Source organism: Pseudopipra pipra, chromosome 1, assembly GCF_036250125.1.
Source record: "Pseudopipra pipra isolate bDixPip1 chromosome 1, bDixPip1.hap1, whole genome shotgun sequence".
NCBI classification, from domain to species: domain Eukaryota; kingdom Metazoa; phylum Chordata; class Aves; order Passeriformes; family Pipridae; genus Pseudopipra; species Pseudopipra pipra.
In genome coordinates this window covers 153,469,579-153,491,603 of record NC_087549.1, presented here as the reverse complement: position 1 = coordinate 153,491,603, position 22,025 = coordinate 153,469,579, and the positions used below count along the sequence as shown (strand labels likewise).

Here is a 22,025-nt window from a genome sequence, read left to right as displayed (position 1 = left end):
ATGGTTATTACAAGCTCTTCCTCCCCAGCTGTCCAGGTCTTCTGATAAATACACGGGTTTCTCTTGAAAGCTTTTTCAAGGTTTATTTTTGAAACAATCTGCATTTGATTAAAGTTTTGTTTTGTTTTGTTTTTTCAAAAGGGACTTAAAAGGGCCAGCGGCCTGTAAACATAAATATTCCCATTCTTTCACTGATTCTTTGCATTTTTCTGGGTTTGCTAATGAAGGGTATTGCAGCAGTGCAAGTCTCTGTGATGTGGGCAGCACCCTCTGCTCCTGCTTTCAGCTCAGGCCCTTGAACCCATGTTGTGCGAGTGAGTTTATCCCGCAGAATCATTTAGGTTGGAAAAGAAATATTTCTTTCTTGGTTGTATTTTCCTCCTGTAAAACCTTTTGCCAAAATATCTTGTTTTTTTCTCACTAAATTAAAAGAACTTCTCTTGGAGAAGAGTGTGTGACTCTTTGTCCAGAGGCTAATTTGAGGTTATAGGAAACCAAAGGGCTTTTAAAAAGTCTTTAATAAAATGTAACCTCTCTGGGCAGCTTATGGCTAAAAATCTGGAGTGGAATACTGCCCCTGGTGCAAACTGAGGCAATTTCCTCTTGTCCTTTCCACTTGTTATCTGGGAGCAGAGCCCGACCCCCATCTTGCTCCCCACTCCTCTCAGGGAGTTGTAGGGAGGGAGAAGGTCCCCCCTGAGCCTCCTTTTCTCCAGGCTGAGCCCTCCCAGCTCCCTCAGCTGCTCCTGGTGCTCCAGCCCCTTCCCAGCTCCTTCCCTTTCCTGCACACGCTCCAGCCCCTCCATGTCTTTCTTGTCATGAGGGGCCCAAAACTGCCCCCAGGATTTGAGGTGTGGCCTCACCAGTGCCCAGCACAGGGGGGGACAATCCCTGCCCTGGTCCTTCTGGCCTCCCCGTGGCTGACACAAGATGTGACCTCACAAAACCATGCTTTTTATCCCCCCCCCCCCTTTTCCTGCAGGTTATAACTGAGTAGCCCTTATGACCAACATGAGCTGGAGCTTCCTCACCCGCCTGCTAGAAGAGATTCACAATCACTCCACCTTCGTGGGGAAGGTCTGGCTCACCGTGCTCATCGTGTTCCGCATCGTCCTGACCGCGGTGGGGGGCGAGTCCATCTACTCCGATGAGCAGAGCAAGTTCACCTGCAACACGAAGCAGCCGGGCTGCGACAACGTCTGCTACGACGCCTTCGCGCCGCTGTCGCACGTCAGGTTCTGGGTCTTCCAGATCATCGTGATCTCCACCCCTTCCGTCATGTACCTGGGCTACGCCATCCACAGGATCGCCCGCTCGGCCGAGGAGGAGAAGAAGTTCAAGGGGTTCAAGAAGAAGAAGCAGTTTGCCCTGAACTGGCAGGCCGTGCGCAACATGGAGGACGCGATGGAGGCCGACGAGGAGGAGCCCATGATCTCGGACGACGCGGCGGAGCACGAGAAGGCCAAAGCCAAGCCCAAGTGCAAGGAGCCGCAGAAGCACGACGGGAGGAGGCGCATCCAGCAGGAGGGACTGATGAAGATCTACGTCTTCCAGCTGCTCACCAGGGCTTCCTTCGAGGTTTGCTTTTTGATAGGGCAGTATTTGCTCTACGGCTTCGAGGTGGAGGCGTATTACGTCTGCAACAGGGTGCCCTGCCCTCACACCGTGGACTGCTTCGTGTCCCGGCCGACGGAGAAGACCATCTTCCTCCTGGTGATGTACGTGGTGAGCTGCCTGTGCCTGCTGCTGAACATGTGTGAGATGTTCCACCTGGGCTTCGGGACCATCCGCGACGCCATCCGCAACCGGAAAATCAACAGCTTCAGGCAGCCGCCCTACAACTACGCCTACCCAAAGAACATCTCCTGCCCCCCCGAGTACAACCTGGTGGTGAAGTCGGAGAAGTCCACCAAGATCCCCAACAGCCTGATGGCCCACGAGCAGAACTTGGCCAACGTGGCCCAGGAGCAGCAGTGCACCAGCCCGGACGAGAACCTCCCGGCGGATTTGTCCACCCTTCACAAGCACCTGCGGGTGGCCCAGGAGCAGCTGGACATCGCGTTCCAGAGCTACAGCAGCACCCAGGCCAACACCCAGCCCTCCAGGACCAGCAGTCCCGCCTCGGGGGGCACGGTGGTGGAGCAGAACAGGGCCAACACCGCCCAGGAGAAACAAGGTGCTAAACCCAAGGCCTCCTTGGAGAAGGGGAGCTCCAGCAGTAAGGATGGGAAGACGTCTGTGTGGATATAACTTTGTGGAAGAGGTGAGGGGGCAGCATAAGTGGGGGGGGTTTATTTTGGTTTGTCTCTGGTTTTTGGCGTTACCTTGCGTTCGTTTCGCTGGGCACAGGCACAGTTTTTGTGTGGAAGTCGAGAGAGAGAGAGAAGGAATTTCAGACCAGTTTAGTGCTGTCTTCCAAGGTGTTAACAAAAGACATTTCTTCCCTGTTTCCAACGTGTTCTCCAGCTGGGAACCTCCAGTGAGTAACAGCAACCCCCCCTGCACCTCCCACCCCTTCGGCCACCACCGGAGCCCCCAGCAGGGATGGACAATGCGCTGTGGTGGGACGTGGAGCTGCTGGTGGCTCAGGAGGGAGGTCAGGCTGGCACGAGCAGCCGCCCTCCTGCACGGCAAGGCTTGAGGGCTGCAGGTCAGGCGGCATTTAATTACTAAATACCCGTAATCAAATTAATTTCCGATCCCCTGATATGAGGACAACTGACATATTGCACGGACCTTCACGACACGGCGTCCTGCCTGGATTGGCGGGTGCTCTTGCAGGGCATCATGTTGGATGCTGCAAGCCAGGGGCTGGCACCCACATCAGGTTATGGGGCAGGAACACGGCGACTGTCTCACTCAGAGAGCCCTAAGAACAGCCCAGCACTGAAGGTTTCATCTTTTATTCCTCTGCATCGAAGCAAAAAGCAGATCTGCTCCAACCCTCCGGAGCAGGAGCGAGCAGTGACACTGCATCCTACCGGTGCCTGTGTAGCCCTTGCTACAGATGTGATGGGAACCCTTGCAGTTACAGAGTTTTTTTTTAACAAACTGCTGCTTCACATCATCAGAAAGTGCCTTTATGCAACCAGGAAAACAAAAAGCGTAGAGGGTTTAGGCTTCTTTATTTGCTGAGTTTAAGTAGAGGTTGGAAGGTCGGCGTCGGCAAATTTGGTTTTTCTGATTAATCAAGGAAGATCTCAGTTGGCAAATCTGGGGTTTTTTTGATGAATCAAGGAAGATCTCTGGTGGTAAGTTTGTTTTTCTGATGAATCAAACCCTTATAAATAGTGGCAAAGGCAGATCTATGCATAGTGTGTCTATGGTGTGTGTGTGTGTACCTGTACGTATATATACAGACACATATGAACATGTGTGTGTGAATATAGACATAGAGAGATATATGTAAATGTAATATCAACCCTCTGGTCATTTTACAGCCTTCCACCTCCCCTGGGAAAACCCAGCTGCTCCAGGGCTGGGGCTGATCTCATCCTGGAGCAGTTGCTGGGCTTTCAGCCTCCAGCCTCACCTGGGCCATGGGGAGCTTTTCCACACTTCCTTGAGGGGCTTTGCAGGAGATCTAGCTTCGGTGGGGACAGGACCAGGATGGCAGCAGGAAGTTTTTCCTCAGTTTGTGGGGTGTTTTTTTCAGCTTGGCTTGTTTTTAGGGTGGTTTTTCTGCACTTGCAGTACTCTGGGGGCATGTTGAAAGCTGCTGAGCTCCAAGGCTCCTCCTGGTGCTGCGATGTGCTTTGTCAGGGTGGTTCCATCCCACGTCTCCTGCACAGCTCTGGGGCTGTGGCTTTTTTCCCCTACAGAAAGAAAAGCTCAGCACTGAGAGCACAGGGAGCATCTCCTGCCAAGTGGCAGAGGCTGAAACCAGGAGCTGCCCAACTCTACCAGAGAGAGTCTGATCCCTGAGATGTTCCCAAGATACCTGTGGCTTGGCAGATGCTCTCACAACCTCCCAATAATCCCGTGGCTGATTCCTCACCATGGAGAACCCAAATAGGCAGAGCCTTCAAGATCAAGCCTAACACAAAAGAAGTCAATCCTCCCTAACACAGCACTGTCCCTGTGTTGAGCTGCTCCCTCAGGGCTGTGCCAGCCACCCAAAGTCACATCCAGGTCCCTGGACCAGTATTTTTTCTCCATTGGATTTACAGAATTTCTTGCTGGGCATCACTATCATGTCCTTGAGATCAGTCCCTGAAAGCCTTGAGGATGCCTGTTGTGTCCAGGCCCTTTGGCCGTTCTGAGGAACAGGCAGAAAATTTGGATATGCCCTTCATCTCCTGGGAACCTCAGCTGAGCTGCTCTATGCCTTTAGGGAACAAAAAGTGGAATTAAAAAGGAAGCAGAGAAACACCCTACAAGGTATCCAGCTGCAAATAGTCAGTGTGGCTTTGTGTAACAGCCTGGGGAAGACTTCCAGGCTTGTTCCTGGTCCTGCTGAAGGCATTGGTAAAATGCCTGGAATGCTGTTTGCTCTCACTGCTGGAGATCTTCCCCTCCAAAATGCATCGAGGAGGAGGATCAGCACATCCCCCCAGCCGTGGCAGTAGCACACATCCACCCCTTTCTGCTGGGAATTTTGCAGGAAAGGCTCAGGAAGTTCACACCACAGTGGTGGGGAGACAAACATATCCAACTGTGCTGTTTGTCCTTGTGTTCTCTCCTGGCTGGGGGTGTGCTGGGCAGAGCAGGAGAGGCTGGATGCTGACAGGGCTGCTGTCCCCTGTCCTAAATGCCTGCACGTCCACAGCCCAGGCTGCTGGGAAGGAGAGAGAGGTGCTCCTGGGTGGAAATCTCTCCCTAGTCATTCCAGGGCACAAGGTTGTCCTCCACATCAGTGTGACTTCTCTTTTATTCCCAGCCCTGTGTCCCATGGGAAGCAGTGTGTATTTAAAGTTACGATCCCAAAGGAATGATGGAAGCTCTGAGGAGATCCATGGTTGGATGCTGCCTGGGTTCTTCTGATTCCTTTTGGATGAGCAGCCCTGGGTGAACTCGTCCTTCCCACACAACGCTGGGAAGTGCTGCCCTGTGCAGGAATCTGGATTTTGGATTTGTCCTGCCCATACCAGTGACATCTCCCTGAGCCCCAGATGTGACCCGAGCATTTCCCAGTGACTCAGATGTTCCCCTCAGCTCCTGCTGACCTGCAGGTTCACTGCTGAGTCACCAAGGGATGGGAATGTGCATCCCTTGCTCTTCCTTCAGGAAACAATCCTGGCAAATGTCTCGCTGTGGGGAAAGCAGGGCACAGATTTTAAGCCAAAAAACCCCAAACCTGGTCACAGAGACCTGATCAACTCATCAAACCCACTCTTACAGGGCAGGTTTACCTGCCTCAGTGTTACAGGGGGTCAGTGCCTGATGGGAGGAGATTCCAGGGCTTTGTGGCTGTAGGTTCAGAGACACTTGGAGCAGCAGGGTTGGGAAAAGACCATGGATCTTCTTGCCAACTTGCCACCATCAAATGACTCCTTAATGGGTAACATGAACCCTCCTCACTGCAACCCCTGGTGTCTCCTCCCCTCAGCAATGGAGAATGTCTCATGCTTTTAACATCTGCATATTTTGGGTGTTTGAAGATTGTTTCCATCCTCAAATCTGCTTTAAGCCAAACAACTCCAGCCTCATCAACCTTTCTCCAAGGGCTGCTTTTCTAGTGTGGTTTTCCCTGGTGTCTTTGAACCAACGCCAACCATTCCACATCTTCCCAGTGGTGTGGCAGTGCCAGTCCTGGGGCCACCTTCCCTCTCCTCTCCACGCATCCCTCTGCCACCCTGGTCCTCCCCAAAACCCCATCCTCTGCAGGCATGGGGATTGCTCCCCTCTCCAGATGTGTGGTTGTACTTTTGGGACCCTCCTGCCCTCCTTCAAACTGCTTTTTTTACTGTCCCACTACAGTCCTGGGGTTCTGGGTGACCTGTGGGTCCTGCAGCGGGTTCACAGCCCCCTCCCTGCTGGTGTCACCAGCACACTGAACACTCACACGCAGTTTTCCATGGGCAGAGTCAATAATTGCAGTATTGATGAGTGCCAGAGCCCGGGCAGACTGTTGGGTGATCAATACACCCCCCCTTGCTTAGTGACACGGGGTACCCATTCCCTGCACCCTCCCTCAGCCATCCCTGCTCATCTGCCAGCCCTGAGGTGCTTCCCTGCATAACATCCCTTCCAACACTGCTTTCCCCTGTTTTCCAAGTGTTTTGGCAGGGATTGAAGCACGAGGGCACATGCCCAGCAGGAGTGCTCCTGTGTCATGAGCTGTCTGGGAGAGATGCAGAGTTTCCTACAGGTCCCAGCCAGCCTGGAGGGCACCACTGGCTCCTCTGAGCCTGGGGAGGAGGGATCCCGGTTCTCCCAGATCCCATCTGAGCCAGCACAAGTCAGACAGCCCTAGAAACAGAAAAGATTATTATTATTATTATTATTGTTATTACTCTGTATACTGCGTTGCTCACTTCCCCCTTCCTCCTCCACTCAGTGACCTCTAAATCCTTTAGGATATTGCCTCTTCCCACTGAGTCACTGCCACGAAGGCATTAATGACTCTGCAGGAATGACTTCTTTTGGGGGAGGAGCAACTTTTATCGTGTCAGCTGGGGGAGGAAAAGGACAGACAGGAAAATATGCATAACCACGAGCAAAATCCCCATCAGAATCATTCCAAACCCAACCAGCAGCTCAAGGAATTTCAGTTAAACCACGAAGCATCAGCCATGGAAGAAATGCCAATAGTACAATTAGTGCTTTGCTTTCCTTTTTTACAGTTTGCAGTGTTGTTCACACACGAGGCAGGTTTGGCTCTGCAGCTGAACTAATTGTAAATGTTGACTCTCTTGCTAAACTTGGTCAGATGAAGTGCCCACACTTCTATTTCTCTTCTTACCATTCAGGGCCAGGAATGTCCCAAGTAAAAGCCAGATTACCTTCTTGCTTGCATTGCATTCCACTGGGAAATACTTGAACTTAACTCAAGGCCATAACCAGTCTGTGCTGTTACAAAGCGTCTGGGATTGTTATTTTTATTGTTGTTGTTGTTATTTTTTTTTTATTATTATTATGTACTAACTGTATTTGTACTAGAAACTTTTGGAGTATGAGGTTGAATCTGTAAGTATTTTTCAGTGTAAATGTTATTACATCTTGGACTGTAGTTAGAATATTAAACACTGGTCAAAGGAGAAGGAGACATCAGTCCAGCTCTTCAACTGGTTGTTCCACATCCATTACTAATAATATGGAATAAAACTTACATTTTGTTACATTATGTAAAGCCTGTGATGTTTCCTTGAGCAAGGCTCTCGAGTGCTGAGAAGAAGTTGTTCTCAATCCATTATTTGCCTGTTTTAGCCACGGAGGAGCTCTTTTTTCCCCCGATATGGCTATAAATCATTGCAAAATAGTTTTGCCTTAAGAAGCAGTTGACCTTCTAGTTGTTTGGGATGCGTTGTCTCCCTGATGAATCACTGCCTGCAGTTCCTTCAGGCACGGAGCTCAAACTGCTGAGGAAAGCCTGCGCTCCCAAAAGCAAGAAAACTTTGGGGAATCTGGGAGAAACTGATGATTCAGGCTGAGCAAACGATGGGAAAGCACTTGTGAGAGAGCCTGACTTTCCACACAGGCTCGGTCTTTGCTCTTCCCGTTAAATCACGGGCAGGTTCACCCGCAACCCCTGTCCAAAAAGTCTTCAGGAAAAAAATTTCCGGACACAAACATGCATTTTCTTCCTGTTTTTGTTCCTGTTTCTCTGGAATCTGAGCTGTGTTGACAAATTCTTTGGTATGAGCAGGATGTGGTTCCACCAAGAGAGAGAAGAGCCAAGGCCAGGCTGGATGAGGCAGGGAGCAATCTGGTGTAGGGGAAGGTGTCCCTGCCCATGGCAGGGAGTTGGAACTGGATGATCTCTAAAGCCCCTTCCAAGCCAAACCATTCTGTGATTCTGAGAGCAGGATCCTCTGACAGGCCCACGGGGGGGGGGTGTCAATAGTCAGAAGCATTTTAGGCTAAAATGCCCCAAATAAAGGAGACCTTTGCTAAAGAACAAGGTGTCCTCCAAACCAGGGAAATGCCAACAACAACGTTACCTTCATCCTCAGTCCCATTAACATGGAATCATTAGGGCTGGAAAAGCCCTCTAAGATCACTGAGTTCAACCACTAACCCAGCACTGCCAGATCCACCACTAAACCATGTCCCCAGGCACCACATCCACATGTTTTTTAAACATTTCCAGGGATGGTGGTTCCACCACTTCCCTGGGCAGCCTGATCCAATGCCTGATTTTCCCTAATATCCAACCCAAACCTCCCCTGGTGCAACTTGAGGCCATTCCCTCTTATCCTATCACCTGTTACCTGGGAGAAAAGACCAACCCTCCTTTCAGAACAGCCCCTTTGTCTCACTCCCTGCAAACTCAGCTGCCACTTTATTCCGGCTTTATTCCTGCATCCTGCCTGTTGTCCTTGCAATTTCCCTCTATAATCGCTGGTCTCTGCATTGCCCAGGCCAGCCACAATCCATGTTTCCCTCTCCAGCACTGTGGGATATTGTCCCAGAGCCAGAAGTGCTGCCGTGGTTCACCACAGCCCCATGTCCTGCTGGCTGCCTGTGACTGACCTCCCAGAGCACAGCTTGGGGAATATTTATTAAATAGGGTTTGGGATGAATAATTGCAGCTCATGTGGGCTTGGGGATGAGGGTTTGTGCTCAACACCCCGAGAAAAAGCTGGAGAAAATGAGTTTATTATACCAGGATAAATGCAGTGGTTATCCCTGATTTCTGCTGGTGGAGGAGTTGTGGATGAGTAAATAAATGCCAAGGATGAGCCCTCACAAGTGGGAGCCTCAGGCTGTCCTGCTGCCACAGGGTTTTGGGCAGTGGGAGAGCAAAGAATGGAAAGCTGATGGAACAAGGGACTGCCAGGAGCTTGTGCCACTGCCCAGGGCTGGTGAGGAACAGAGAGAGAGTCTCTGTCCCTTGTCACCATCCTCTTATCTGTGAGGATTTCCAAGTTGCCCCAACATACCTGCCTGGATGAGAGGTGTTCCACCAAGGGGGGATTTTCCCTTTGGGATAGAGCTTAGCCAGGGATGCTGTGCCTTGTCACCCTGTGCCACCGGCTCTCCTTCCAAAAACACCTTCAGGAATGACAAGGCTGGTGGGGGATGATCCATCAGGCTGATGTGGAGGCAGATTCATGGATAAGAGGGAGTTGTAGCTTCCATGGGTCCCTTCCAACTCAGAATGTGTCGTGGAGAGCCTTAGGCACAGAGGAGAGACTCATCTCCAGCACCACGAGATGCCTGCATGGATCTGGTTCCCAAGGCCCACTTGGAATCCGTGGGGAGAACAGGCACTTCTTGGGCACAGCTGATGGGATCCAGTTTACAAAAACATTTCAGAGTGAAATGAAGCACAGATCCAGCCTCTGCTCCAAACACAGATTCCAGAGAGGGAGAGGGCATTACTCAGTGCCACAGTACTAATCCTGGGGGAGAGCATCAGCCAAGGGCAGTACTGTTCCCATGAGGAAAGGCAGGAGGATTTGATCCTGCTGGAGATGGGTCCAGCTGTGCCAGTGGGGTTTAAAATCAGTGTAAGTTCATCCAAACAGCAGGAGTGATGGGGAAGAATCACCAAATGTCTGCTGAATTATCACAGAATCCCAGGATGGCTTGAGTTGGAAGGGATCTTAAAGATCATCTCATTATAAACCACCTGCCATGGGGAGGGACACTTTCCACTAGAATTCCCCACCTTCCAGTAGAAATTCATGTCATGGAAGCTCTGGGAGCTGTGTTGTCCCTCCAACAAGGTTTCAGGTCCCCTGATTTTAGTGAGGACAGACACTCATTCAGTGAGGGCTGGCACAAACCTCCCAAGGGCTTGGCAGGTCTCAGCCATGCCATGACTTGTCTCAAACAATCCCCTGAGCTGATTTAATGCACTAAACTGGCAGAGCTGTAGTTTCTGACACTGAAATGTTTAAATATGACTTGACTGACTGCATAACTCTGTGATAAAAGAAAAGAAAACCCAGAGAAAAGTGAATAAAAGTATGGGAGAGGGAAAAGCAAATGAAGGCTTGAACTGTCCGCCTGATTCTTTTCCATTTTTGATTTTATTTAACTTACTGCCTTTGCAAATATCTACGTGGGGTTTGATACAACCTGTGTGATGGTTGGGAAGCAGCATGGGAATGCATGGAGATGGCCAAGGGCTTCCCATGGAGTGGCCACCACTGGTCCCCGTGACTTGGTGGGTGCAGCAGGGATGTGGCACCGGCAAAGAAGAGCCAAAGCTGGATCCAGCTGTGAGTCCACGTTGGACTCTGGAGTTTCAGCCCAGCTGTGCTTCCAGATATGTGAGTTTTCCCCTTCTCCTGGGCCTCTAAAAAGCAAACACAGCTCTTGCTCCTGGCCCATTCCCACTTCCAGGGAGAGGAGAAAACCCCGCTGGGCACCAGCTCCCTGCATCTCCAGATGGTTTCAGGCCAGGGTGAGGTTTCCTCAGCCCCGTTTCTGACACCCAACATGTGCCAGGGGGAGGGCAGAGCTCGTCCACGTGCCAAGGTCACCTCAAATCACATCTGTGCCAGTCTTTATTTCCCCACCTGCTCTGCCTGTGCCTGACAAGTGTCACCTCCAAGCAGGGCCAGCCCCGAACTGAACACTCTGTACCTCCTGGCACCACCAGGAGCTGATCTGTCCCCCACACACAGGGGTGTGTGATAAGGTTATCACACCCAGGACACGAAGGGAGAGCCCAGTCCCGCCCCAGGGCCAGCTGGAGGAACACACTCTGCATCCCCAGCTCCTGGAAAACGGGTCCCTCCACTCAGGGTTTTGGGATCCGTGGGTTTTAGGGGCTTGGCACCGGTCCCGGTGGTTTTAGCAGGGTCATTCAGGGCCAGCAGAGCTGCTCATTGCTGGTGGGGGCAGCAGGAGGGGCTGGATGGCCTGAAACCCAACTGCAGCCACTGGAGAATGGGAATTGCAAATGACAGGGGTGACTCAGGGCTGTTCCTTGGACTGTGGGATGAATTCCAGCAGAAAGAGCTGCAGCCAAACCTGGGGCTATCTGGGCCTTTCAGACTCTACTTCCCAGAGCGCCAGGAAATATTCAAGAAGGAAGCAAAACAGCACCTTCAGCTCTGTGATTTTAACAGCAGGATTTTAACCAGGGATTTCCCATCCCTGGAAACATCCCAGGTCAGGTTGGGCTGGGGCTCTGAGCAACCTGAGGGATTGAAGGTGTCCCTGCTTGTTGCAGGGGGCTTAGGCTAAATAACGTTTAAAGATCCCTTCTAACGCAATTATTCCATAATTCCATGGGTTTATTTCAGTGCAATGCTTAGTAGAATTCCCACTGCTAAACATTAAAATTTACTCTAAGACGGAGCTGCTGACAAGTTTTTCCAAGAGTGTTAAAAGGAGGAGGGGGGCAGTTGGTGGGTCCTGCAGAAACAGAAGTAGGGGGGAGAATTAAAAGAGTGGAAAACAGGGACCTTCGGAGTTTTCCAGCAGGTTAGCCAAAATGTCCCTGGAAGAGAATGGGTCCATGTGGCTTTTAGGGGATTTTAGGCTCGGCAGGGGAAGGAGTGGAGGTGTTTAAGGAAACATTGGGCATGGCACTCAGTCCTGTGGTCTGGTTGACAGGGTGGTTGGTGATCGGTCACAAGTTGGACTCGATGATCTCAGGGGTCTTTTCCAACCTTAATGATCTGTGATTCTGTAACGACTAAGGGGGAGCAGCCGGGCTAGGCAGCCCTCGGGCACTCCCACAACCAAACCACGGGAGGTGCGAGCGATTTAGGTGTTCCCCTCGCTCCCTCCATGGCCGGGGAACCCGGGGAGCAGCGGGAGGGGGTCCCCAAATTCCATCCTCAGGATCCCGTTGGTCGCCCGGTCCCGATCGGGATCGTCCGGGGGGCGTGGCCATGGGAGAGGGGGCGTGGCTGCAGGGAGGAGACTGAGCCGGGAGGGGCGTGGCCATCGGCGGGGCGTGGCCAGAGAGGCGGTTGAGTGTAATGGAGGGGGCGTGGCCATAGGGATGGGGGCGTGGCCAAACGGCCGAGCCCTTGCGAGGAGAGAGAGCAGGGAGGGGGCGTGGCCAGACAGAGGGGGCGTGGTATTTGTGGGCGGGGGCGTGACCAGCGGTGCGACCCCCATCCCGCCGGCAGGTGTCGCCCTCCCCCGGGACACACACAAGATGGCGGCGGCGGAGGCGGGCGGCGGCGGCGGGACCCTCTGACGGCGCCGCCATGTTGGTGAGGGCGGTAACGGCGCCGGGGCTGCGCCGGCTGTGCCGGGGCCGGCGGGACGCGGCCGCCGCCTGCTTCCCGCCGGGCCGGGCGCTGCTGGGCGTGCGCGGCGCCGAGGCCGCCGTGTTCCTGCAGGGGCTGCTCACCAATGACGTCACGCAGCTGGCGGCGGCGGCGGACGGGGCCCCCCCCGCGCTGTACGCGCACGCGCTGAACGTGCAGGGCCGCTGCCTGTATGACGTCATCCTGTACAGGTGAGACCATGCGGGGCCGCGGGGGGGGGGAGCTGGGCGAGACCATTGCGGGGAGGCGGGGGGAGACGGGACTAATCCAGGCGTGGTTCCTGGTTCCTGTTATCGCCCGTGCCAGACACGCGGCATTGCTGGCTTATATTTATAAAGTGAAGCGCAGTAAAGCGCTTGTTCAGGGTGGTTTTACTGACTTGCTGCAGCCTCTGCGGGTTGCCCCGGCAGGGCGGTGTGATGGCCGTGGGGATACCACCTGGGGATATGGACTCCCCACATGGAGTATGGAAAGCTGCATCCAGGTCTGGGGCCACCCAGACACAGGAGAAGCTGCTGGAGCAGGTCCAGAGGAGGCCACGGGGATGCTCGGAGGGCTGGAGCCCCTCTGCTCTGGAGCCAGGCTGGGAGAGCTGGGGGGGTTCACCTGGAGAAGAGAAGGATCCAGGGAGAGCTGAGAGCCCCTTGCAGGGCCTAAAGGGGCTCCAGGAGAGCTGGAGAGGGACTGGGGACAAGGGATGGAGGGACAGGGCAAGGGGAGAATGATTTCAAAGAGACTGAGGAGAGATTTAGATGAGATATTAGGAAGAAATTCTTGGGTATGAGAGTGGGGAGGGACTGGAATGGATTTCCCAGAGAAGCTGTGGCTGCCCCATCCCTGGGAGTGTCCAAGGCCAGGTTGGACGGGGCTTGGAGCAACCTGAGCTAGTGGAAGGTGTCCCTGCCCATGGCAGGGGGTGGGACTGGATGATCATTAAGGCCCCCTCCAACCCAAACCATTCTAGGATTCTACGGTACTGGGAAACATTCTCCAGTCAATGCAGTCAAAAGTAATGATGGGAAGTGGAACTGGATCATCTTTATTGCCCCTTCCAACCCAAACCGTTCTGGGATTCTGTGCCAGTGGAAGGCACAGCTGAATGTGGCTTCTCCCCCTGCTGAAATTCCCCTCACTTTAGGGAAGGGGTGGAGGATTCCTCACACCCTGTTCCTGTCCCTGGGAGAGCTGAGGGCAGTGTTTGCTGGGAAAGAGTGCAACCGAAGGCTGGAAAACATCAGGTATTTCCTGCTCCATGCGTGCCAGCAGCCTTCCATGCCACTGCCCAGACTTCTGGATTCGCACCAGGAGCCAGACAAAGCCTTTTGGCTCCTGCTGCTGTGGGGGTTTGTTTTCCTGACCTTGCAGGTGTTACTTTTTTTAGGCTCCACGGGAGCGCGGGAGAGGAGCCTCACATCCTGCTGGAGTGCGACAGCAATGTCCTGGAGCCCTTCCAGAAACACCTGAAACTGTACAAGATCCGCAGGAAAGTCGACATCTCCCCCTGCCCTGACCTCTCCCTGTGGGCTGTCATCCCTGGGGGACAGGCTGGAGACGCCTCCAGCTCCCTCCCGAAATGTGCAGGCCAGGCTGTGCTCTTGACTCCTGACCCCAGGGCAGGAGTCATGGGCTGGAGACTGATCACAAAGAAAGGAGCAAATCTGTCGGAGATTATCCCTGGGAGTGAAGTTGGAGACGTTCAGGATTACCACAGGCACAGGTATAAGCAAGGTAAAGCTGAGTCCTGTTTTGCACTCTGTGGCTCTGGATTTTGGGAGTCCGTGTGCTGAGATAAGACAGGAATAAGTAATGTGTTTAATTTGTTAATAAATAAAGGTATTAGTTGCTGCTTTGAGTAAAAAAGTTCTCTGGTGCTTAGAATTCCCTCTGGTGGCAGAAGTAATATTTGGGTTTTCTGTTACTCAGATGATGGGGATTGGTCAGGAATGCTGAAAGAAAACCAGGATTAGTCATTTTTTTAGAAGCTTCTGTGGTTTGAGTAATTTTGGTTATTTTGGGGTTACACACAGGCCGTGTGTTTTGCTCGTTGCTAAGGAAGGAAAAGGGAACACCCAGACTTACCTTCCTAAAAATTCGTGGGTGTGTTTGCTGAGTTAACTCAGAGGCCCAGGGAAGGATGTTTGATTTGAGAGGACTCCCACTGCTGGGAGTCCCAGTGCCTTTGATTTTATGGTGTCCAGGCTGATGGTGGATTAAATTAATTGGCAGAGTGAAAGGTGATGGTTCTGTGCTTAAATCAGAGTCCATCTGGTTTTGGGAAATCAGTTGCTAATGACTCAAACAATTTAAGGCACTTGGGGCACAAGCCTTATGGAGGAGTATTTACCTCTTGGCTTTACTCTTTTCCCAGGAATTCCTGAAGGTGTGAAGGATCTCCCTCCTGGAGTCGCCCTCCCTCTGGAGTCCAACCTGGCCTACATGAACGGCATCAGCTTCACCAAGGGCTGTTACATCGGGCAGGAGCTGACGGCCAGGACACACCACATGGGCGTCATCCGCAAGCGCCTGCTCCCCGTCTCCTTCTCGGCTCCGCTTCCCAAAGACGGCATTCCCGAGGGCGCCGAGATCCTCACCGCGTCGGGAAAGCCGGCCGGGAAGTTCCGGGCGGGAGGAGGTGACCTCGGGATAGCTCTGCTGAGGTTGGCTCACGTAAACGAGCCGCTCTGCATCGACGTGGGAGGGGATAAAGTGAAGCTCAGCGCAAACACGCCCGAGTGGTGGCCGAAAAGTGCTGCTAAATAGGTGAGGAGCCACCACTTGCCTTCTGGAGGATCTTATTCTGTGGGAGAAGTTTGGCCTTCGGCTGGTGTTTGTGGTGTGTGATGGAGGGGTGTCACAGGAGGCCTCAAATCGGGACTGAACTCAAACTGGGTCCCCTCAAATCGGGAACCCAAAGCTGTGAGGTCGGATCGTCCACTGGGTGTTGTGGAGAGAGATACACAGGGAAGTGCACTTTTTCCTGAGGGTAATCCCTGTTTATTTAGGGGTTGCCACATGTTGTTGGATGGATTTTGAGTCTGACCCTCCATCAGACTGTGCTCCGTGTAGGATGTGGGGCGTGTTCCCACTGAAGTGAGCAATGGGAGCAGGAGATTCCCTGTTCCACGCACTGGATGTTTCAGTTCAGAATAACCATTTTGTGGTATTATGATGATTTTGGGTTTTTTTTTTGAGTGGAGATCATGCTGCTCTTATGTATTCTCAGGCTAAAAGTTTTTACTGCAAATTACTCCTTGCATTGAGCTTCTTAAACTCGCTGATTGTGTGGGTGTTTCTCTCCACCGCCGGAATTGTGTTCAGGAAGAGGAATGCCTTGTACTTCACATTTCAGACCTTGATTTTAAGTTGGCATTTCTTTGCTTCATTTTTTTTCTGGCCCCCAACACTCTTCTGCCTTCCCAATTTTCCCTGCTCCTGCAGTCAGCATGTTCCTCTTTGCTTCCAAAGCCAACCAGCTCCATGCCTCCTATCCCTGTCAACCTGCAGTGATTTATAGGAGCCCTTTCTATTTTTGTATTACAATAAATCCATTACACAAGGGCGTGATGAGAGAGGTGCCCAGGTCCCCTCCCATTTTGACCAAAAAAACCCCAAAAACCACAACCTCTTGCATGAATATTTTTAACAAAACCCGTCCAAAGCACATTCTGCTGCTGTTTCAGCGTTACTGTGAAAGGAATTTGTCTGTGAAAAATGCTCATATTGATTAAAACTCTATGGTTGCTGTAAAGTGAGTCTGTGGAATATCTTTTTAATTATTTTATCTAATTTAAAAGTGATTTATGTGAAGGAGAAGAGATGGTGCCTTTTATTTGCCTGGGCTGAAGACACACAACAGGACAAATACTTTTTCAGGTTGCTTGCTGACAAGAAAAACGCCTTAGGCTGTTGGTCAGGTTTGGGATTGTTAACAGAGTCTTTCTGCTGGAAAAAAATAAATGAAACTGGATCCTCTAAGTGCCACAAAGGCGAGGCTGTGCTGCCCGTTGATGCTGCTTTGCCAGAAGCAGCTTTTCCTCTCTGCCACCCATTGTGCAAAGTCTCCACAGAATAGTTTTATTGTCCTGGTGTGAGCAGAGCCTGAATAAACACTGAATAAACTCCTCTGTTTGGGGAAGCCCTGAGTTTTTTCCTGCCTTAGACACACGTTCCTTTTGTCCTCTTAATGTATTTTAGAGGCTTTTCTTGTTGCCAACAGCTGCAGGTTGCACATATGGAAGGTCAGACACAAAATAAGGTGGTACTGAAATAAAAAGGTGTCAGGTGGATTCTGGAGAAGGGATGTGGCAGAAATGGGAAGGGGGCAGCCCCAATCCATGTTATCCTTATTTTTTTTTTTTATTCTTCCTCACATCCTGCTCTCTCATTGATGGTTTTAGCCAGGTGAGCTTGGGCTGGGTTGATTTTGCAGGGGCTTTTCCCTCCCCGACAGCCCTGGAATCATTAAGGCTGGAAAAGCCCTCCAAGATCAGGGAGTCCAGCCATTAACCCAGCATTAATCCACCACCACGCCGTGTCCTCAAGCACCGTATCCACAGGTTTTTTGGACACTTCCAGGGACGGTGACTCCACCACATCCCTGGACAACCTCCCGTCCAGTGAGGAACCGTTCCCTCAGCAAGGGACGCACCGAAGGGGTGCTGGCAGGTTAAGCTCGTGCTTCAGACTAAACGCAGCTGGAAAGCTGAGGAGAAACTGAGGGGAGCTCCTTCCCCATCCCCTTTTTCCCCGGCGTTTCCCCCCTCGCTGCCTCAGTTTCCCCCTCCCCTCCATTGCCTCAGTTTCTCCCCCCCCCCCCCCCGTCCCGCCTCACGATGGTTCCTTCCCGTCCTCCTTGCCCTCCTCCTCCCCCCCCCCATGTCCCCCTCGCAGTGGTTTCTCCCACCGGCGGCCGTTGCGTTCCCGCCTGGGCCGGAGCGCGGGAAAAGTGGCGCGAGGACGTTGGGGGGGGGTGGGGGGGGTGGGGGTGGCCTCGCGCCGCTCCCTCATGGCAGGAGGCGGGAAAACGTGAGGGAAGGGAAGCGCTGTGGCCGCCGGAGGGGCAGAAATAAAGAAATAAAGGACCTATCTGCGAAAGTACGACGCTGTCCGGCTCTTCCACTTGGCCTCTCGCGTGTGCGCCGATAGGGATCTGTGGGCGGTGTGGACGCCCCCCAAAAAGTGGTGTTTTCTTGAGGGAAAGAGCGGTTGTGGAGGGAAATACATTGAAATGTCTGGTTACGGGCAAAAGAAAATTTCATCTTTTTTTTTTTTTTTTCCCCTGCATTTTTAAATTTTTCTAGTAGCAGTTCTTCCTTCCTTGTCACGTTTTTTTTGTTTGTTTTTTTTTTTGGTTTTTTTTGTTTTTTTTTTTTTTTTAATATATATATATCCTGTCATAGTAAAATTCCCCAAAAGTTGTTTTGGTGTGGTGAAGAGTCCAGAAGAATGACTGCTCATACTTCACCAGTTTACTCTGTAATATCTATCTATCTAATCTATCTGTCTATCTATCTGTCTATCTATCTATCTATCTATCTGTCGGTCTATTGGTCTATCTATCTATCTATCTATCATATATAGCATATAATACATATATAATATATACCATAATATATATAATACATATGTAATATATAACATAATATATATAATACATGTGTAACATATACATAACATATATGTAATACATATGTAACATATAATACATATTTAATATATACCATATATAATACATGTGTAACATATAATACATCTATAATATATAACATATATATAATTCATATATATATATTTGTATATATATTTATATATAAATATATAAATATATATTTATATATAAATATATACATAACATATATACATAACATATATATATAATGCATGTATAACATATAATACATATATACATAACATGATACATACACAATACATATATAATACATAACACATAATAATGTATAAATAGAATATAGAAAAACATATATATAATGATATATGTTTTGTATATTATTATATTTAGATATATTATTATGTGTTATGTATTTTATATAGGTAATATACATAACATACATATGTAATACACATAACATATATATGTAATATATAAAACATATGTAAAACCTATATGACATATATAACATAGAATGTATGTTCTACTGAGTTATTAAAATGACTGCAATCCAATATTAAAGATATAATTACTCATAAGGTTTCACACTGCTGTAGCCAGGAGGTTCTGTGTGATCACCTTCACGCTGCATTACTTGAAGTCAGCAACTCTAAAACGCCCTCACAAATATTAACATGTGCTCAATAATAATATTTGCTTAATATTAATATTTTGGGTGTGTTTTCCTGCTGTTAACGCATTGCTGAAACCTTTGAGGTCCTCGGGGAGTGTCCAAATACTGCGCGGATGAGAGTCACAAATCTGATTTATTCCTCACAGCCTGTGGTGATCCTGCTTTTCCAGGAGACTCCAGTTCTCCAGCGTTTTCAGAGCTGGAAAATTTGGCAGCTTTCATCCCCTTTTCGCAGCAATTCCTACTGAAACCACACTCTGCACAAGCCCTGGGGGCATTTTGCGTGTTATTTTGAGAGGAGGGTGTAGCTCCTACTCTTTCTAGTCACTTAATATTGTTGGGAGCACAGTTTCTGCTGGATGGAAACACAGAAAAATGCTACATTTTTACTTTAAACTATTTTTTCCATCCTTTCCCTGAGTGGCATTTTGCTTTTAGGTGGACTGTGAGCCCTTCAGAATAGGCTGTCTTGTTTTTTTTTTTCTGTAACACGCTGTTCTCAAACTAGTGGAAATAATTCATGCCTAAATTCTTTCTGTGGATTTGTGTCTGGATTTCCTCTCGTTCCCTCTGTCCTGGAATTTTGCTGTCTACTCCTATCACTAAAATAAGAGTTTGTACTTTAGTGCTGTGCTGCCAGAACACTGGAAATGTTTAGGCTTCCTTTTTATTTTTTTTTTTTTCCTTTAATCCCTGCTTGAGATTTTTGATCTTTCCAGTTTTTTGAGGGGAAAAAAAAAAAAGGGAAATAGATATAAAAGCTTCATGTCTCGTGTTTATTTATGTTTTTATTCTCAAATTTTGCTTCCTCCAGGCAGCTGAAGGAGGACAGTGGCAGTCTGGGAATGTCATCACAGCTCTGTGGAGAGGAACTGGAGGGGGGATAACAACAAAGCAAACAAAGACTGAAATTTTTAGGGAGAGGTGACCTAATTTCCTATTTATTTCCGTGTCAGAAAAGCTGTGTGGAATAAACTTAATATTTGGGAGAGGTTATGTGCTGTGTGGCACTCACAGTGTATTTTAGCAGCACTTTCAATGTACTTTTGTTGTTCAGGGTGAACAACTTATTTTTAAGTTTAACTTGGATGACAAATAAATGTACGTTGCAGGGCAGCTTTAGTGTTTTTGGGGTTTTGTGTGTATGTTTTTTTTTTAATTTGGTTGGAATTTAGCACTCTGCTCTCTCTTTTTTCCTAGTCTCAAGACTGTAATAATACTTGCCTGATGATGGGCTACACTTCCCAGCAATTGAACTATATTATAACTATCATATTAATATAATAACTAGTATTTTGATTTCCTTGAAAAAGATGAAAATGGCTCTGTTTGCCATTTCCATTGTCTCTGGATATTGTTATCTACTTCAATTATGTTCATTCTTTTTGTAGCACTAAAAACAGGGGGATGTCAGGGGATGATCAGGATTTATCATCTGAGTTAAGGTAAGGAATTGGGGAAAAACGATGACTTTATTAAGGAAAAAAATGTTTGACAGGTGATAAAATGAAAGTGGGGAGAAGGCAAGTTGCTCTAGCATGAAAAAAAGCCTTTAATCAAACAACCTTTATGTTTAATTCTTGTTCCAGAAAGCAGAGGGCTTGATTTCTCATCGCTGGTTGCACAGCTGGAGTGAGCCAAGTGACACCTTCAGTGGGGAGAGAGGAGCAGAAGTGGCAGGAGTGGCACCACCAACAAAAAAAACATTAATTCCAGTGAATTATTGGAGATGCCAAAACCCCAGAGATGTAAGAGCTTGTCAGGAGAGCTCTTGCACTGTCAAATATGATGTGTTTATACATATATTGTATATTATATGTATGTTGTAATGATTAAAATTTCCTGACTGGCTTGTGCTTTCTGATTACAACCTAAATGGTTTTGGAAGTATGAAAATATACAGTGTATTTATATATATGTGCATGTATATGTATACATGTATATATACACACACACATGTATGTATATTAGTGTATATATACACTATATTATATCATACAATATATATTACATATTATATATATTATATATATTATAATCATATATATAGTATATTAAATATAACACAATTGAATTACCACATTATTAATTAATGTATTAACTAGCAAATTAATTTTCAAATTAAAATACATTAATTATTAATGCAGTGATATGTAACAGGAATATATTTTATATATTATATAAATATAAAACGTATAAATATATTTATATAAAGTATAAAAGGAGATATTAATATAATAGATATTATAGAAATATAAAATATATCAATACAAATATATTTATATATTATAAAAATATGAAACACATCTATATAAATATAGTTACATAAAATATAAACATATGTAAAATATAGATATATATATTATAGAATATATATAAAATATAAATAATAAATATTATAGAATATATATAAAATATACATAATATATATTATAGAATATATAGTATAAAATATCCAATAAAATATAAATATGTAAATATATGCGCATTATATATAACTTTTATATATTATTTAAATATATAAATAATATAGAAATTTAAATATATAAGTAATATAGAAATATACGAAACCATAAATATATAAATAATATTTATATATTATGTAGAAAAAATAAAAAATATAAAAATAATATATAAAATATAAAATAATATATGAAATATAAAAATATATAAAATGTAAAATATAAAATAGGAAATATAAAATATAAATAATATATATTATAGAATATATATAAAATATACATAATATATACTATAGAATATATAGTATAAAATATACAATAAAATATAAAAATATATATGTGCATCATATATAACTTTTATATATTATTTAAATATAGAAGTAATATAGAAATATACAAAACCATAAATATATAAATATTTATATATTATGTAGAAAAATTAAAAAAAATTATAAAAATAATATATAAAATATAAAATAATATATGAAATATAAAAATAATAATAAAATATAAAATAATATATGAAATATAAAAATAATAATAAAATATAAAATAATATATGAAATATAAAAATAATATATAAAATGTAAAATATAAAATAGGAAATATAAAATATAAAATAGGAAATATAAAATATGGAATAAGAGATAGGAAATATAAAATAGGAAATATAAAATATAGTATAGTGATCACCTGAGGATAATTACTTAGAAATCACTTCTGCTAATTGGGAAGGAGAAGGCGCATCCCAAACACCCCCTCGCCCTTCTCTCCCAGCTGAGAAGCGTTTCCCGGCCGAACGCAGCGGCTCCGGCAGCGCCCATCAAACCCCGGCTGGGGGCGGTGGGTCCCGGGGCGGCTCCCGGCTCCCGCCCGGGCGGGGAGCGCCTACAATTCCCATCGTGCTCCCGCCCGCC

At 47.5% G+C, this 22,025-nt stretch overlaps 2 protein-coding genes and 1 long non-coding RNA gene across 7 annotated transcripts in view; 2 read left to right on the top strand and 1 right to left on the bottom strand.

The window, feature by feature from the left end:
- GJC2 (gap junction protein gamma 2) overlaps positions 1–7,285 on the top strand; it is a 37,483-nt gene extending 30,198 nt beyond the window's left edge. For all 3 annotated transcript variants that reach the window (XM_064639755.1, XM_064639761.1, XM_064639767.1), the window contains one exon: positions 983–7,285. In XM_064639755.1, the coding sequence (XP_064495825.1) occupies positions 1,003–2,250 (1,248 nt within the window). In that variant the 5' untranslated portion in view covers positions 983–1,002 and the 3' untranslated portion in view covers positions 2,251–7,285. The remainder of the gene's footprint in view (positions 1–982) is intronic.
- A 4,934-nt stretch (positions 7,286–12,219) lies between these two features.
- Positions 12,220–16,092, top strand: IBA57 (iron-sulfur cluster assembly factor IBA57). 2 transcript variants are annotated; one of them, XM_064639798.1, is made up of 3 exons: positions 12,220–12,535; positions 13,726–14,072; positions 14,713–16,092. In XM_064639798.1, exons 1-3 carry the CDS (start codon positions 12,282–12,284, stop codon positions 15,102–15,104), a joined length of 993 nt encoding a protein of 330 aa, XP_064495868.1. In that variant the 5' UTR covers positions 12,220–12,281; the 3' UTR covers positions 15,105–16,092. The 2 variants fall into 2 exon arrangements, with proteins under 2 accessions (XP_064495868.1, XP_064495873.1); XM_064639803.1 differs by lacking the exon at positions 12,220–12,535 and adding an exon at positions 12,657–12,828.
- LOC135405140 (uncharacterized) lies at positions 13,363–21,959 on the bottom strand. Of its 2 annotated transcripts, XR_010425758.1 has the most exons (3): positions 21,802–21,959; positions 17,427–17,532; positions 13,363–14,290 (listed from the first exon to the last, which is right to left on the bottom strand). It is a non-coding gene; the product is annotated as an uncharacterized LOC135405140 (long non-coding RNA). The 2 variants fall into 2 exon arrangements; XR_010425754.1 differs by lacking the exons at positions 17,427–17,532; positions 21,802–21,959 and adding an exon at positions 14,424–14,715.
- Positions 21,960–22,025: the final 66 nt, after the last annotated feature.

What these genes read in the sequence shown, in the direction of transcription:
- IBA57 (XM_064639798.1), top strand. Translation starts at nt 12,282, where the DNA reads ATGTTGGTGAGGGCGGTAACGGCGCCGGGGCTGCGCCGGCTGTGCCGG. An exon ending in TATGACGTCATCCTGTACAG is followed by an intron (nt 12,536 to 13,725) that starts GTGAGACCATGC and finishes TACTTTTTTTAG; the next exon opens with GCTCCACGGGAGCGCGGGAG. An exon ending in CAGGCACAGGTATAAGCAAG is followed by an intron (nt 14,073 to 14,712) that starts GTAAAGCTGAGT and finishes CTCTTTTCCCAG; the next exon opens with GAATTCCTGAAGGTGTGAAG.